This window comes from Larimichthys crocea, chromosome XIII, assembly GCF_000972845.2.
Source record: "Larimichthys crocea isolate SSNF chromosome XIII, L_crocea_2.0, whole genome shotgun sequence".
NCBI classification, from domain to species: domain Eukaryota; kingdom Metazoa; phylum Chordata; class Actinopteri; family Sciaenidae; genus Larimichthys; species Larimichthys crocea.
Window position 1 is genome coordinate 18,125,139 of NC_040023.1, and position 18,660 is coordinate 18,143,798.

General features: G+C 40.6%; 1 protein-coding gene across 4 annotated transcripts in view; it reads left to right on the forward strand.

Annotated features, from left to right (window-relative positions):
* Positions 1-18,660, forward strand: part of creb5b (cAMP responsive element binding protein 5b) — a 47,033-nt gene that overhangs the window by 8,187 nt on the left and 20,186 nt on the right. For all 4 annotated transcript variants that reach the window (XM_027287169.1, XM_027287168.1, XM_019255098.2 and 1 more), the window contains 4 exons: positions 4,604-4,681; positions 5,048-5,141; positions 6,841-6,962; positions 8,371-8,528. In XM_027287169.1, coding sequence (XP_027142970.1) covers positions 4,628-4,681; positions 5,048-5,141; positions 6,841-6,962; positions 8,371-8,528 — 428 coding nt within the window. In that variant the 5' untranslated portion in view covers positions 4,604-4,627. The remainder of the gene's footprint in view (positions 1-4,603; positions 4,682-5,047; positions 5,142-6,840; positions 6,963-8,370; positions 8,529-18,660) is intronic.

Below are 18,660 nucleotides of genomic sequence, written 5' to 3' on the forward strand. Positions count from 1 at the left end.
AATGCATTCTCTTTTTCACATTTTCCACTTTTTTGTTGCAAGAAGCCTTTTGGAGATTTAGAAGAATTAATAATTGTGATTTATAAAATTTCCCTAAAAATAATTAACTAATTATAATAAATCAGTTTTTCATTTGTATCAAAGTCTTACTTTCACTAATATTCTACTGATGTGAATCCAACTGGTCAAAATAAATAAATAAAGCGCCTCAAAATATGAATCAATTCATAACTAAATACAAAACAGCAAAGACTGTAAAGTCACTGACTCTATATTAAACTCACTGGATAACTTGTCCTTTTTAGTAACCTTGATATAGATCTAATTCTTCTCATATTTTACACAATGTTCAGTTTGATTGCAGCCCAGCGGCTCATTGCATCGTCATAAAATGTGACCTTTATTTGTTGACGGTTGTCGCATGTGCTCAAGGTGAAACATTCCTCTAGTAATGATTGTACTAATGTAGGAAGCGGTCATAACAGAAATCATGACACAAATCACACAGTTCAATCAACAGTTTGCTCCACAGCCGTTTGATTCCACCTTAAAAAAATTGTAGCATCTATTTTATTATTTTGACTTGTACATTTTTAATACAAATATATATTTTTTTCTCTATTCCAGCAGTGTTTTAAAACTTTTTGTGAATATGAATAAAGTGAGTACTATTACTGTCAGAGTAGCCCTCTGAGGCAGCATTTTTGTTCTTGTTATGAGTTTACAAGTTGTGGAAGAGACCAGTAATTGATAGGTCTTGACGTTTACATCACAGCAGTCTTCTTGTCACGCATTCACTTCAAGAGCAGAAGTTCAGGGCAGACATTGTCTAAGAGGGCAATGTTCCCTGCCTCAGGGATTGCCGTGATCCCACCTTGAACTTGTCCTGTCAAAGGCCCGGGCTATTGGGAGCTGGAGATTTGAATTTCTGCGCATGTTTGTGCTTGCTTTAACCCCATATGCCTTTGCACCCCAACCCCTCTTTTCCTCACCATATTGTTTAAATTCTAATATGTGCTCTACCTGGAGAATTCATCCCCAGCTTCTCTTGAAATCGAACGCCGGACCCTAATCCTTCCCCTCGCACACATCAGGACATAGTTAATGTAAAGTGTAACCAAATTTCCTCTGCTAAACTAAAACATCTATATCAAATGAGAGCCAAGTGCCCCTTCCAAGTAAAGGGCCTTGAGTCCTGATAATTTGAAGTGTGAAAACTATTGGATAATTCACAGAGGCATTCACAGAATTAATGGTTAAAAAGTTTTATGTGTCATATGGTTTGAATTTCCTTGTAAATGTGATGAAATGATGAAGTCCCTTTCTGAAAAAGGAAAGGTAAAAATTGCACTTCTGCATTTGTTCGATAGTCACGGATACTCCTTTTTCACACATTTCGTTCCTGGTGATTCATTGTACAGTTTTAGGTTTACAGATCTGTATATGTTCAGGGAGAAACCTGCAACAAGAATTGTACAAGCAGCTGAAGACCTAAAATGTTGTTTCCAGACACGAATAATCAGCAACATGTCCACATGCTTTCCGAAGCACTGGTCCTACAAAAGTACTTGCCATCATCCCAGAGTCTACTTAGGATCAGCAGTGTTAGACATGTTTGTTGTGTCACAGGAAAACCAGGTGAGTTTTTAGGGGCCCTGTAGAAGAGATGGAGTGAACTGGTGACAGAAAGAGAGACCAGGGCTCATTTCTCTCTGACAGAGAGACCCTGTCCAGACCCTGTTCTGCAGGCTCGGTCATGAAGTACTTGTTAGGAAAACAGCACTGCTTAGCATAACACAACATGTGAGTGTTTTGACTGTGCTTGAGGAAATAGTCTGTACCCATGAAAACGCCACACATGTACATAGTGTATGAAGGTATTCATGCTCCACACGTGACGCGCAGCATTGACTTGAATTTCGAATGCGTTTTAAGTTTCGTGAATTGATTATGGAGGCAGGTATATGTGTATTAATTTAGAACAGTCGGGTGCAGTATCAGTGCTATAAATACTGTAGATATTGCAGTCTTTATCAAGAGCGCACATTCTCAACTAACGACACACATAATGCTGATAATTAAATTATTATCCTCTTAACAGAGCTCTTTGAATCATTTGTTTTAGTGGGATTGGAGCAGTGCCACATGAGGGAGACAGAAGAATAAAAAACAGTAAAGTTGTTGTTGGATTGTTGACTGTAGATTCTTTGTTCGTTCCTCCACTTTTTGAAGTAAGAAGTTAGTAAGTTAGTGTCCAGGACTCTTGGAACCCTGGACACGTACATGCTCACAGTGGGGATTTGGTTCAAAACTCACAGGAGCCAACAAGGCCTTCCCTGCCGGAGTTTGAATCTTTATTCCCTGTTTGCATGTCCCACACTAAAAGACCTGCGTTTTCAGCATTGAGAATCACCCTGCTATTGACCAGGGATCTGATTCGAAGCTGCAGATGGTCCCTGAGTGCTGTGCTACTCCTAGGAGAGGATTAATAAAGACTCATTTAAAATTTGTCACACTCACTTAACATCTGTCGGAACATCTGTCAGAAAGTGCTGGGCATCTGTAGCACTGGCATGTGGTGACTGCTCAGAGGTCGACATCAGTGATGAGGATCGTTTACACTGCATTATACTGGACAAAGATTTTAGACTTCAGTATAAGAATATTAACTTTAAAATAAGAAATACTGTGACAGTCTCCAAGAACGATGCTGGAGGGAAGGCAGAGGGCTAAAGTCCAAAAAATACAGTACTTTTTTTTACTATCAGAAAAATAATAAACTTTTTTCTACAAAGATTTAGGGCTTTAGGGCAAAGGATTAGGGCTTTTTGTCTTTAATGTGGTGTTAACATGAACATCCTAATAAAACATGCTTCTGTATGTAATATATAAGAAATCTATATTTTTTAAAGATTTTTTTGGGCCTTTTTGAGCTATTTGACAGAGACAGCTTGAAGAGTGACAGGAAATGTGGGGAGAGAGAGATGGGGAATGACATGCGGGAAAGAGCCACAGGTCGGATTCGAAATATATATTTTTTAAATGGGAAATAACAGATCAAAGATTAAGTAAGAAAATAATTTGATGAAGTTTTCAGTGCTAGCTTGGTTATTAAAGCTGTCAGCTTTAATCTTAATCATCTTTACAGACACACAAGCAGTCAATATTCAAAAATCAGGTTTCCTTAACACCTCAACTTGTTGTTGACTTGACTCAGAAAAAATATATAAATATACATTTCTTCTTTTTCTGCCTCCAGTAATATAAGAACTATTGCTAGAGATACTCTTGACAAGAATCAATTTTATAAGCTGCTGTAAAATTCTATGGATCAAATATTTAAATGTGAGTAAGGGCATCTTATGTACATTTAAATGGCATGTCATTGCTCTTGGTTTGATCTTGAGAAGCTGTTTAAATGCGTCCGGTATTGCTGTTTTTTCTCTGACATCCTGTCATAAATATAGTTCGGCTGTTTTCAATATGTTGTTAAGCTGACCGCATCCTCCTTGTTGTTTGGCATGATTTAGTTTCTGTAACGAAATGAAAGGACAGGGTCACATTTACAGAATTTGTAGACCTCCAATTTTTATGTGTCTCTGGTTTTTATTTTATATTTTTCCAACAGAGCTCAGGTACAAGGCACTTGTTTTTCTTCTGTAAAAGTTTGTCCTCTCTTTCACTCTAAATTATTAAAGACCGTACCTTAAGCAACTACACATTCAACATGACGCATAGCTATGGCTGTAGTATACTGAGATCACTCAAAAGCGCAGATTTGACAACAAAGAAACATATATTGTCTTCTGTTTCCAAGCTTTAAAACTAACTCATGTTTCAGAACAAATTTTAGAAAATAATATAATAATAATATGCACCTTGTGTCTACCCTCTATGCATTGCTGCTCTGCCACCACTTTCATCTCTTGTTCTCACGATGATGATGCAAATCTTTAAATGTTGTATGAGTGAAATTTGGAATTTGATGAGATGAGTGCCTGAAATTTAAAGTTCAATTAGTCTCACTGCATAGATCAGTAAGGAGATTAGCAAGAGGGGATTTTTCATGGTAGGTGAAGTTGTCAGACCAGCACCATATATGATAGACACGATTCCGCCACATTGTGGTGAGGAGAAACATTTGAACGTTGGTGTCAATATGCTGGTGGTGGAGATAGTGGTGTTTGACAGGAAATCTCAAACATAGTTGATTATGTCATTGTTCCCTGAAACCCACAATGATTGTGCCTGCTATAGCAATACATTATTATTTGCATGTGAATGATCTTAGAACAGGCTATAGTGTATATGCTTTTTTGCAATAAAATCACACATATTTTGGATTATTTAAAAGCTTTCTGCACTGTATAAAAGTTTTTGCTGAAGTTAATGAGTGTTCCCACTTCTTGAAAATCCAACCCTTGAAAACTGCGTGTTTAGGACTGCGAATAACCACACAGCTGTTTCAGGTGCATTAGCAGTTTTATGTCAGGCATTACACAATGAGTGTATTTTTCCTTTTTGGACGCTGCCCGGGAATTTCAAGTCATTCACTTTCTCTCTCTGCTTTCTTCTTTTGCGTTTTCTTTTGTTGTTGTTGTAGTTTTATGAGAAGGTGGCCAGAGTGATGAACTCAGACCAGGAAAGGCCGTTCGTGTGCAACGCTCCTGGCTGTTCTCAGGTGAGTGTCTCGAGACAAAACAACACAACACAGTGTGTATAAGTGTATGTGTGTGTGTGTGTGTGTGTGTGTGTGTGTGTGTCTGCCTGTAATATGAAGAGGTGTACATTGAGGAGGCCTGAGGAGTGGGTTACTGCTTCACACATAAGAGAGAAACAGAATAGCTTGAAACTGAGTGAAACACAAACTGTAAATAATGCTGTGGGTGTAAAAATACCCATAGAAAAATGCTCTTTGAAGCCAACACCTGGTTGATGCTCTCATAGGATGCACTCTTTAAATGGAGAATAACAGTGTGTGTTATTTTGGGATAAAGCTTCAGTGTACACTTCAATGTCCGTCTTCTACTTCTTAAAAACTCAACAGCGATTCCCCACGGAGGACCATCTGATGATACATCGACACAAACATGAGATGACCCTTAAATTCCCCTCCATAAAGAACGACAACATGTTATCGGGTGAGTTACAGCTATCAGACAATTCAGACCCACACACTGCCTCAGTTCACGGAGAACTTGTAGTTCATTTGCAGGTGTGTGCCTTGGTGACTCATGCCCAGACACACTTGTCTATCATCAGAAAACTTTATGACGTGTCTATACCGGTTGTTTACAGTAATGTAGATTACTAGCACTATGCTAGACGCTGACGTACGTATGACTGGAGAAACCAACATGTTAAGCTGAATTTCCTCCCCTGTTGCTTTGCGTGATCATAAGAGGTGTCATTAATTTTGATTTTACTGTAGAAGCAGATGGTTTGCACTGGTTTTATGGATGGTGGGGTGTACAAGCCCCAGGTGGCATGTTGATTGGCACGATAATCTATTGTTCAAAGAATTCATATGTTGTGTACTGTATAAACAGCTCAAGGACAATTCATAAGTACTGATGTCCATTCCTAGAAACTGCCAGGCTACACAAGACAACAGTGCGAGTTGTTCTAGCCATGCCGCCGAGATTGTGTCTTCTTTATTATTTACGCTCAGTGGACAGCAGGATCGGATTTTCTAGGCCGGGTGTTCTTATCGCCTGTTGACTGAGTTACAGCTCTGACCATTTCTCTTATTGAGACCTTGAACTCAGGATAAAGTAGTCAGTGTGGTCAGTCAGTTCGGCTTATCCTGTAAGTTACAACTCAGCCACACATGGTAACATGCCCTTAGCTGGTTACCAAAATTGTCCGCTCATAAACTTTTAGTACTATATTTGTTGACCTAAAGTTAGCCTCCTGTGCTCAACTAAAAATTGACATTACTCACTTTTTTATTAATAGAGTTGTGCTATATTCTTAGCCAAAATGGAAAAAAGTATATTTGTATTTTGGATACACGGGTCATGATGAAAGTTTGAGTCAATCCCCAGTCTAGCCAGAATGGATAAACAGACCATGAAGTATGCTTTTAGCCTTTGAAACAAGCCTGATCCTAAAATCACCTTCAACTGTCTGAAACCTGATCTCCGTGCACCCCCCGCAACATTAAGTTGAATACCGCGGCTTGACTGGGCTCAACAAATGAGACCCCCACTCAGTAGGTGGGATCTGTACTTTATCAGCTGAAATGAGGCTGTCAAGTGTAGTATCTCTCTTTCACTGACAGAATGGAGGTTATGTTTTTCTTAAAATCACTTCAAACACGTAAAAACAATGTACATTCTTGACACTTTAGTCTTTGTGTAAAGTTTTTGCCAGTATAGCTGTGGTCCCCATAAATAAATAATACAAAAACAAACAGCATTTTAACGTCATTCTGAATCAATGAAGCTAAAGAGTATAAAACAAACATAAAAATAAGATGACAATATACAATGAAACAAAAACAAGCTATCAAATCATGTCATATAGTCATATCAATACTAAATAAAAGTTTGTCTAACATATACTGTACTTGCTAACACGGTGTGTGCGCTGTACTGTTTTCTATAATTTGTGTCTTGTTTGTTTAGTGCTATTCTGTCATTGTATGCATTTTGCAGCAGATGAAAATTTGTTTTTAGTTAAGTGTGGCACTATACCATAATATTTAATCAGATAACAGATAATTATTTAATTAATTTTGCATGCTGCTTGTGCTGTCCACCATCACAGTATATTCTGTGTTTAGCCTGACAAATAAACGCTATTAACAGTAAAAAAAAACCTTTCTTTGCTTTCCAGACCAGACGCCCACACCGACACGCTTCTTGAAGAACTGTGAGGAGGTGGGATTGTTTAGTGAACTGGACTGCTCTATTGAGCAGGAGTTTTGCAAGGCCCAAGAAGAAGAGGACAGTAAACAGGTATCACAGAATAGAAAAGAAAACTTTGGTGTTAGGTCCGGTGGTTATGAACTGTTATCTGGTGTCTGAGTACAAAGCCCACACACCATGAGCTAGTATACAAACTTTTAATAGATTCAAAACACCTACTCCTCATGTAACCACACTCTTTTGACTTGTCAAAAAGCTGATAACCACAAGGATGTATGCACCTACAATATTGTATTTCTCAATATTTCCTCAAAAGTGTATTCATGTGTTGCACATCCAGCCATTGTAGTGCCCCAGACACGACACTCTCTGATCCTCATCAGTCTTGTTGACAGTGACAGACAGGGTTAGCAGGTGGACATTTGTCACCCACCACAGGTGAGGAGAAAAGAGATCAGGTTCTCCACCTGTAACTTCAAACAGCTCTCCTGCCATCTCCTAGGGCAGGAGTCCTATTTCTTCCCAGACATAAAGACAGACCCCTGAGACAACTTTTGTGGCAGCAATGAAAGACCTGGCCAGACATTCTCACATGTGACCAGAGTCGCGAAGCTTTGACATTTGACAAAAGACCTGATCATTTATGCATTATAAATCTGCCCCGAGGCCAATGAAGGTTTCACCTGAAACGTGGGTGCTAGTCAAATCCCCACAAGACAGACTGCTTATCTAATGTCTGGAAAGATGTGCAGTGCACGCTGTAGCTAAGCTGTCATCTGGGTGGTTTGGCTCTGGAGCTCGTCTGTGCTCAGGTCAGCCTCGTCTAGCCTCTCGAGTCTATGTGGTTTATGATGGGAGGCTCTGCTAAGTCAGCAGGAGGCGAGTCAGAGCAAGACTCTCTGAGGAGTGCATAGCACAATAAGCAGCGATAAGGAGTGAAAGCTGGAAACTTCAGGAAAACAACAATTGGCCGATATGAATATTAAATAATCACCTAGTCATTTGCAGACACTAGTTTATTGAAATGATTAATTTACTCATCTATGATGATATTGGATTTGATTGTTGTGGCTTTTTCACATTTGACTTATTTGTGTAAATTGCTTCAATTTGCTGTTTGTTTTATGCCAAGATGTGTGACTTGAGCTTAAAGGTATTTTGTTTCTCACAGTAAAGGATTATTTTGGAATGCATATGCAGTTACATGTAACAGAGGTAAAACAAAAAAAAACTGTCCTGCTGGGCAAATAACAATAAGGAAACCTGGTCTTCATTAGACCCTCAATGTTTCCTCAACTCAACTCAGAAAAAGTCTGTAGATGATAGTTTACATAGGTCCTCATTACCCATTCAAGCTGAGAGAATGGAGCTCAAGGCCAAACAGTTGTGACTGCTTGAGTTGTGCTGAAAATAAAACTTGCTTGGAAGGAGGTTGCACTCTTGTAAGAAACAAAATCCTAACCTCTGCTTGCTTTTCTCTTCCCCTTCCTTGCTGCAGAACATCTCACTGCATGGCCAGGCAGGCCAAGGCCAGCACCAGCATTCCCACTCACGGATGGGCAACCACGATACCAGCATAGTGATCCAGCAGGCCCTGCCCTCTCCTCAGTCCAGCTCTGTCATCACTCAGGCTCCATCCACCAACAGACAGATAGGGTGAGTAGGCCAGGATTATTAGATTTAGGACAGAAAGAGAGGAAAGAATAGTTTTTTTGCGATTTCGTCCTTGCATCTCTTTTGATTGTGTGAGTTTCTTCTCTGTGAGCGAGCTGTAGAGGCACCGTTAAGAACTGCTGACAGACAGAAAATGATCTGAGCAGCGCTGATATTGAAGTGTATCCTCTCACCTCAAGTGTGCCCCCCGTTACAGTGACAGCCTTGGGCTCGGCCTGGTACCTTTGTGTCTGTGCTGATTGTCATCCCTCCGTAGTCTCTGAGGTAATGTCAGTGTTTTGTTACATTTGGAGCAGTGTGTGTGGGACCAGCGATTCATGTTTTGCTGTTCATTCAGTATTGTCCCACAGCAGAGCATGCCAAAGAGGGTCCCAGAGGACAAGATGAGGTCATTGTTGAAGCCTCAGCCGTGACTGGTTTTACAACGGTTTCGCATTTCATGCTCTAAAATAGTTCCTTTCACTGTATGGGAATGTCAGCCCCAACCTTAGAGCTGTGTTTCTCTGACACCTTCTCGCTGTCATGCTACAGGTGTATAATAACAGCAGATATAGACCATATATTAGCAATCTGTGTGATGTGCTGCCTTATTATTTACCTGCAGCGTTTAGTGGTCAAGGAATAGTTGAAGGAGTTTAAAGCATTTTTAATCTGTGCTGATGATCATGATGGCTGTGTGATTTTATGAATTAAGTCAACTGTCATGGGGCTATCAGCTCTTTGAGGGTAGCGTCTTTCCCTCTACTGATCTTTTGTCTTCATAACAGAATAAAAATTAACACAACATTCAATAACATAATCATTACCACACACAAACACTTTCTTTCTTATGAAGACACTTCACTGACCTCATTCATTCTTTGTGCCTTAACCCCAACCACCTTCAAACTTGTGCCAGGGCTTTGTTACTGTAAACCAGACCCGTGACAAGCAAGTTAGACACTGAGATGGCTCTGTGTTATGCCTGTGCTGTGTCGACGTTGTCCTGTGTAGATTTACAGCTTGAGGAGCTAGTGAATATTGGATGGGAGGCCCATCACTAAGCCTGACTGACACCCCGTCAGGCTCTTTGTCGAGGACAGGGTTGGAATTTCATCCCCTTGGAGGAGCAGCAATCACTGCCAGTAACAGAGACTTTGCCGGGCCTGCTTCACCTGAGTTTACCTGTCATTAAAAACTCCTCACCTTGCTAAAGCAGAGCTCCACCACTTCCCTTCTCTCCACAGTCCTCTATTATCACAAATCTCTGATTGATTTGTTGAGAGACTGGTGGTTTTTACTACTTGTGCACACTCAAAAACGCATCACTTAAAAGTCAGAGGTGGTATACCATGTGGTGGTGATTTTCAGCCACGGAATGGCACAAAAGACTGAGCTACAATTTATCTGTAGCACATTATTTGAGCCATTACCTGATCAATGCTTGCGTGTGCTAAAGCTACTTGTTTACTATGGTGGTGGTGGAACCATAACACATGAATAGGATGGGTAGATTCACACGGAAGAAAACTGATCTGGAAATGTTCACATCAGCAGGAAAATGGGTTGAGGAAACCCCTACACTGAGAAGCAGTGCTTCCACAGGAAGCCATTAGGGCCAACCAAAGGCTCCATGCACAGGGTCTCTCCACAGGAACTTCCTATACACACAACAAACTGGACACTTCACAGGCTAGTTGTTCTCTGTCCAGATTAGGAGCCAGGGAACCTACTAAAGGTCAGATTAGTGCTTCCTTATGACGTCTGTTGTCCTATCAGCGCACCTCAAATGTAGTCTCCAACATGTTTTGATTTCCCAGGTCTTTGTGTAGAAGACAATAATTTAAAACATGTTGTTGTCCACGGTGAAAAGATTGTTTACTTTGCAAATGTTTATGCTTAGTTTTAATGTATCCTTATTACCAGAGAGACAATTAGGAAACAGTTATTCTAGTCAAGTATGTCAAGGTTTATGTTTGTGATCATTACAGGTCTACAAAGCTTTTAATCTTGACACACTTTATGGAGCTCTGTGGTGAATGTATCTCTCAATGAGAAGAAATCATCAAATAAAATCGGTTTAATCTCGAGTCCATCTGCTTCCTTCTTCTCGGCTCTGCTGAACGCACAGCGTGAGCATCCAATGAATTAGGATAACAAGTCATTTTCATTGCTCCACAATGTTTACTAAAGAGCTTTGAGGCTTGGAATCAATTAGGATTGGCTTTCCTCAAGTCCATTTACTTTAGGGTTGAGCTGGGCCTGCAGCTGTGAAACCTGAGGACCTCTCTTTCTCTCTCTCTCTCTTTTTTGCTCTCTCCTTCTTCTCCGAGTCCCTAAACAAGGTCTTTTGGGAGCTGAACTGACACAAACCAGTGTTAAAACCAGACATAAGGAACAGCCAGCAGATCTTAATGTCACGGCTATCATTATCATACAAAGGGAAGCGGCGTCCAACCGATATGAATGCTTTCTGCTTTTCAATTATAAACATCTGGTGCAGAGTTATGTCAGAGTTAAATGCGTTGGACATTACCAGTCAACCATGTGAGATGCAACATTCTGTGGAAACCTCAACCTTTTGACTCGTAAGAGGAGATGTGCGGGTATGGGCGTGGGCACAACGCATTAAAAATGACATTCTTCTATTTTGGCTCAGTAGAGAAATTCGGTCCAATTGTTTCCATTACATAGCACAATCAACCTGAATGCAGCTGGGTTAAGTGAGGAGTGATTATAGTACAGATGTGGTAAAATATCTGGTCATCAATTTTTGATTCTGTGGTATTTAAATACTTATCTCAATTTTGGCTGTGTATAAAACCAGGTGATTTTATCAAAAATTTTAAAGGTCCAGTGTGTAAGATTTAGTGCGCTCAACGTGCAAATAAAACATTGGAACATTGGCTCTAGATAGGGCCTTTCATGTTTTTTGTGTGAATTTTGCAGTCACTGCAGTTCCTCCTTCTGAGGAGAGGGTGAAGCAAGGGGGTTCAGCAACTACACTGCATGAAGTTAATAACTCCCACTTGAATGTGTGAACCTAAAAGGTGTAATCCTCAAAACCACTGATGGTGTCAGTCTGTCACCATCAAATGAGACGATATTTCTCCATTTTGAGAATTTTCCTGCACATTTCTTTTACTTCAAAGTAGTCCTTCATACTGCTTTGCACTTTGAAATGTTAACACTTTGAGTCTTTATCTCTGTGTCTGTCTCTATCTCTTACTTCTGTTTTGTTGGTGATGTCCCACCTTGGTTTGCAACTTCTAAGTTTGGCTGTCACATCACTGTGCAAAGCTATGGGGGAAGTTAATTTGTGGTTTTGTTTCCCATGCTGCTTTAAATGCACAATATATTTTCACACCTCAGAACCGCCAGTCGCTTGTACCTCTTATTCTTGCAGGGAAGGGAAGTAGCACAAATAGTTGTTGGTTTGCATGGCTTCTAAACTTCAGGGTCTCATGCAACGCCTATGCCAACGCTGTGTTTTTTTAAGATCTGGTGCTGATTTATATTTCAGGACCACTGGGTAAGAGACCTTATGGGATATTGATATATGTCTCTTTTACACTATCTATATGTGTCTTTTTCACAGAGCATATTTACATTTCTTTTTTCTTAATATAGATCGTGATCATCAAACCAATCCAGACAAACATCAAAACAATATGCAAATGTACAAACACAATCTGTAACATACAGTACAGTACAATACAGTATTTAGCACTTGTGCTGTTATAGTACAATGAATTAATGGCAATGTAGCGGTGCTGATAGTTTTGATTATTTTAATTCCAAGATGCATTGCATATCACATTTTAAGAGATTGCATAATACTTTTTCCCATGCATGTAATAAAACAACTTTGCTGATTTCAACACCCATTGTGTCAGCGCCAGAACAGTCTCTCCACCTCTGCAGAGAGTTATGGGCTTTCCATAGGCCAAACTTTGACCTCATGAACTTCACAATTTAAACAAACCTTCCTTTATTATTGTTTATGATTAGATTGCATTCAGAAAGTGATGATAAGGAGGGAGGTCTGTCCTGAGTGCAAGTGTGTGGGACCTCAACAAAATGCCTGAGGTGCCCTCATGCTCTGACTTGACAAATGTCCTCCTTTACAGGCAAATAAGGGCAATAGGCTCAACTGTGTATAAACTGTAGGGCTAAATGCACATAGAGCTGTAGCGGGTACAGAGAAGAGGAGAGCAAATAAACAAAGGTAGGTATACAGTGTAAGCAATTTAAAAAAAGGAAGGAGTGAAACAGAAAGCGAGAGAATGCAGGATGTACATCTGACCTGAATTAAGATGAGCTCATTGTGTACTGCAGTGGGTTTAATAGTGCGTTTGTAGAGGAACGCCCAGACTCTGTTCCCTCTCATTCCAGCGGGGCTGTGTCATCCCTGCCCCGGGGCCACCACACATGCAGGCTCCTGCACAAGCAACTCACACACAGGGACATGCCTCACAGCTCTGGGGAGCTCTGGGATCACAACGCGGGGAAGTGTGGAAAAGGGGGATCAGAGGTGGACAGAGGAGAGGAAGAAAGGGATCAGAGGTGGATGGAGGAGAGGAAGAGGGGGATAGGAGGTAGATGGAGGAGAGGAAATGAAGGATCAGGAGGGTGGAGGAGAGAGAGGCATCAGATGTGAGGACATGGATTTTCTTCTAGGATGGTGGCTAGTTGGGTGGAGGAGAGGATAAAAGACATGTCTGCACAAGGAGAGGAAAAGATAGATCATGTCTGAATGGATGTACGGACCAAATGGGATCAGAAGAATGAAGGTGTGGGCAAAAATGTACTGAGATTATGAAAAGAAAGTAAAGATGGAAAACTGTATGAGAGTCTGAGGGATGAGGTGGATGGTGGATGAGAAGTTGGCTAAGGAGTTGGACAAACATGCTGATAAATAGTCAATAGATAAAGAGAAAGAAACGTGAATTATCGTTGAAACTGAGAGAGGCAGTGTAAACCACCAGTCAGGTGCTGCTGACAGATGCCAGTTTAGCTTGTAATGAGATGAGACAGTTGTTGCTGTAGATAGTTGTTGCTGAAGAGTTCACAAATGATTCACTGGTGATATGAATGTACTGACATGCTTTTACTTTCATTGAAAGTGAAAGACAGCCCATCTTCACTGCGCTCAGCCAATGGCATCTAATGAATCACAACAATATCATATTTGGTGAATAAATACCGCAACACTCACACTAATTTGCTCCAGAGTATCATCTACCACCATTTCTCAACTCTGCCTTGGCATGGCTTAACTCAGCTTGAGGCTCCTTAATGTGAGGACACCCCATCCCAGATCCATCCCAGTGCAGCACCCTCCCAGCATCCATCCCTCCACTAGCTCGCTAATAAAAGTCAGCCTGTGTCGTAACCCATTAGGGCTGATTTATTTGATCAGATTCGTATTATTTCCTCAGTCCAAACCCCATGGCACTCTCCTCCCACCAGTGATTAAAGGCAGTAAATCAGGGGCAGGTCCTGTGTAGTGTTTACTCAGAGAGCCAGGCAGCTGCAAGCTGTTTGAGGCCCTTGTTTCTCCCTCTGTTTACCCCTGTTTCCATGGTGACTGCACCACCGTCTCCCGAACGTCTGGAACTTGGCCCTGGGCTGTTTTGGTTACGTTCGAAAGTTTTTAGCTGCTGTGTCTACCCAGAGCTCTCAGTGACTTCACCCAGTGAGGAGTGAGCACAGCGATGTTGGACGAGTCGAGGAGGGAAAGAGAGGGAAAACGAGAGGAGGAGAGGAGGGAGGGACGAAATCTAGTTGTGGGCAGGCACAGGGTGGGGGGAGGGCGAAAAGCCAAGTGCATTACATCATTGCTGGAGCAGAGTCAGAAAGGGAAGGATATGAGTCAGTGGACTGACTGCACCTCTCTCTCCCTCGCCCTCCCTCTCTTGCTCGTCTTGGAAGGCAGCCAAGCCCCTTGTGTTTAAGTCCCCAGTACTTGAGTTGGAGTTGGGACTGTGGGGATTGGGACAGTAAAGCTTAGTGTGTGTGTGCAGACTGCAGGATTTGTAGGTTAGAGCAGTCCAGAGGGGCTTGAGTTGAGGTGTGGGCACCATGAGGGGTCCAGAAGAGAGTTATAGAGGATTAGCAGGACAATGCTCGGTTGTCAGTTCTGCTCCATCAGACAGAAAAATAGTAGGATAACTTAGCAAAATAGACTGTGGAACAAGAGATAAAAAGCAAAAGATGGACTCAGGGAGGGAAGAAGAAGGCCTACCAGTGATGTCATGGTGGAGTGAAGGTGGGCGGGGGGTGGTGGTGCGGTGGTGGTTCTTGGGCGGGGATTGTGGAAGAGAGCTGGGCTGAGAGCAAGGCACTCAGTAATGTGAGAGTGCAGGGTCAGGACTGCAGAGTGTCTACCTGCTCTCCCCTGGGGCCCACAGCCCAGGCTATTATCAATCCCCTCAGTGGAGCCACAGCCTGTCATTATTCACTCACATACATACACACACACACACACACACACACACACGCATGCTCATGCACAGCTTCATGAACGTTCACACACACACTTATTCACACACGAACACTCCGAACATGAATTCACTAATCCACTGTGCAGTCTGGTGCATAATGCATTCATCTGCAAACAGATGTAAACACAGAAAGCAGACTTGAATTAATAAGAGAAAACATGTTCTGTAAGACCTCAATTAGAATGCTTTTATCATATCCTGAATATGGGTAATGGAAAGCCAGTTCAGGATCCAGGACCCAGAGCCGTGCAAAGAAATAAGTTCTATTAAAAGCCTTTATTTAGTCAGCCATATTAGCTGGAAACCACTGACTGGTTTCACCACAAGTTCCCAGAACCCAATATGACATCTTCAGCTTGTTTTGTCTGTTTAGTGCCTCGTTTTTGCGAATGTGGGGGATTTTTCTTGAGAATACTTAAAATAAATAATTTTGGTCATTGCGATACTTGAATAATCAGCTGAATAATCGATTAATCAACTAATTAATTAAAGTGACATTGCATAGAAACTGGTATTGTTGCAATTTAGTAGCTGCCGTTTCAGAGTGCAATACCACTTATAAACATGGACAATTGTACATGTGTATTTGTTATGATTGAATTACTTACATATCTTGCTACTTGCATATCTTACTTACAACACAAGACATAGCAGCCAGTTATTATTACTTAATAGTCCAACAGCAACAATCAGTTTCCGGTTTTCTCTTGTCAGTTTAGCATCAAAATGAAAATAAAATCTGTTATATGTCAGTCAAAAAGTTACACACTGTTTCTTTAACTAATTAATAATGCATAGAAAAATATTTATCATGACATCTACACATCAAGTGACTGGTGNATCTGTTATATGTCAAGTCAAAAAGTTACACACTGTTTCTTTAACTAATTAATAATGCATAGAAAAATATTTATCATGACATCTACACATCAAGTGACAGGTGATTTAAAAAGAATAAGGAAAAAAAAATCTCCTCTAAAGTTCATTAATAGTCTTTTTGTGTCCAATTGAGCTAAAATGTCTTTATTTATCAGCGGTCAGCACATAGCTGACACCCCAGAGGAAGCGCTGTCAGATTGCCTCCCATCGGACAAGCCGGTTGTGGTTTGATGTGTGTGGTGGGTGATGATGGACACACTGTTACATCCTACACCACCCTGCTGCAGGTGAGCGTTGCAAACAGACTAGTGCATTTGTGCAAGCTTCAAAGGAGTCTTTTTTTCCGCTACAAAGCAAGAGCCTCAGTGTCCTGCCCTCAGCCAGTTCTTGTCTGCCACAAGATGCTCTGTGTTAGTGCATTTTATTGTCTTATCTTGAATGAAGACAAAAACTGATTTTATCGTTGGCCAGAACTGTTGCATTTATTGCATTTATTGGTTATGGCTGACTTTGAGAAGGTTTTTTTCTTCACCAGTAAAGATTCTGGCTCTAAACTCCAAGTGTGGATTTAATCATCATCATCATTAATGTACTCTATAAAGCATGCACACATTATGATAGTCTTGGACATATACAAATATATGCATGTTATACAGTATAATAATATATATAAAACATGTTCAATAAAACACTTTTGCTATGCTCTTAAAGAGATATGAGCATAGATTTTACAGCACTGTTTCAAAGATATGTCCGCTTACATTTCCCAAAGAAATCTAAAAAAAAAAAAAACTCATTCTACATCTGCAGTGCAAAAAAGATTCATGAGGCAGTCATTATACTGAATAAAAACTCAGGAAAACAGTTTTATGCACAAAACCAACAGTGTGTCACTGCGACTGCCTCGTGACTGTTATTTCATCCTCTTGGACAGGGACAGAGTTAGAGAGAACTGTGTTGATGTAGCTTGCAGTTCCACTGCATACCTCATTGTACTTTCATGACTTTTCCCATGTGGAAATGTTTGGATTCCCAGTGTTGCTCAGATGTCATACGTGCTGTTAAATGAGTGTGATTGTGATAAATTGGGATGTTAGACAGGAATGACACACAGTCGAGATGGTAATGGTCCTGTGTGTGTGTGGAGCAATCTAAAATGTCTGGAGCATAAATGCACATATTTAGGTCTGGAAAAATACAGGTATTTATTCAGGTGGGGGACGTTTGCTCTGGTACACCCCCACTCCCCCCATTTGGCCATCACTCCCTCACTGCACACTATTACGGTAATCCAGGCCAATTGATTACATTAACCTGTTGAACACAGCCAACCTAAATGCTTCTTGTTTGCACTCATTTCTAAATGCTCAAGGAAATGGAGCTTTATTGACTGACATTCATCCTGATGTTACTGATAACTGGAGAATTATTGATTCTCCTAATACAGTTTAAGAATCAATTGGTGAATGCTTTTTTTAGGCTGTAGGGATTGAATAGTTGCTGTATGCATGTGGGTGTAGCTGCACCCTGCAGCTGGAAATCAGCGTTCTTACAAGCAGGGATGTGGTGGCAGTTGTATAAATGATGTCACCGCGTGCAGATGGATTGGTCTGGGTGTTTGGGTGGCTGCAGCTCTGAGCCAGTGACTATGACAGGACTGCTGTCAGGAGTTTAGTCCAGGCCTCATCCATACATGTGATTTATTGATGTGGCCATGAGTGTGGATAGGACTGTGGGTCTGCACACACTTTTGTGGTCACCAGCTGAGATTTTCCCCCACCGCTGGAACAGTTTCACGATTCTCGTCATGCGCATCTCATGTGGTTGTTGTGACAAACATTATTCATTCATCATCACCATCATCGTTATTCATCCATTGTACTGCGTGAAGGGTGCTCGTTTAAAGTGCATCCAAAAACTCCCAAGATGCCTTAACTTTCAAGTGCAGCCACACACTCTGACTTTGTAGAGTGGAAACTAAAAAAAAAAGAAGTTTGGGAAAACATTTGTCCTGAAATAGTACACACGTGAAATGAATAAATGTGTGAAATGATATTTAAGAAGCTCGATCTTACATTGGAGAATTGTGATAGTCCAAGGGTTCTTTGCGGTGTCTTTGTCGATAGCCTTTCCTCCAGTCATGGTGCTGCAGCCAGCAGGATTTGGCAATACAGTCCAGTATGACCATCACAAATTTCCTTTCTAGTTCTATTAAAACTCAGAAGATGCCTGTGACAGAGTTAATACTTAGTTTTTAAAGAGATAATTAATCATTATTTGGGGACTACAATTTGGCACCCCCAGTTTCAGAGTGCATACACATTGCAGTTTTTCTACATATTTTCAAACCTTTCATCTTCTGGTATCCTTGTGTACTGCATAATTTCATAAATACCTAATATCCTCCCATTTGACTGTTAAAGTGCTTTGTAAACTTTGATTAAACTTGATTTTCAAAAGATAACATAGAAATAAACACAGTAACCCTTTTTACATTTTAACCTCCTTTCACAACATGTACATGCAGAGACTATGCACTAGATTAATGGTTTATAACACACCTTAGCTGTAAAGAGATATGAGAGGTTTTTTTAATTTAATTCACGCTGTGAAGTTCTATCAGTGATTGAATTAGTCATATAAAATATATCTTAATATGACTATTGCATGTGTAGTGTTTCTTAAGTGTATTTTTAGATTTATTATTAAAGGTGATTATTACATTAATTATTTTATATTATTCTTAATAA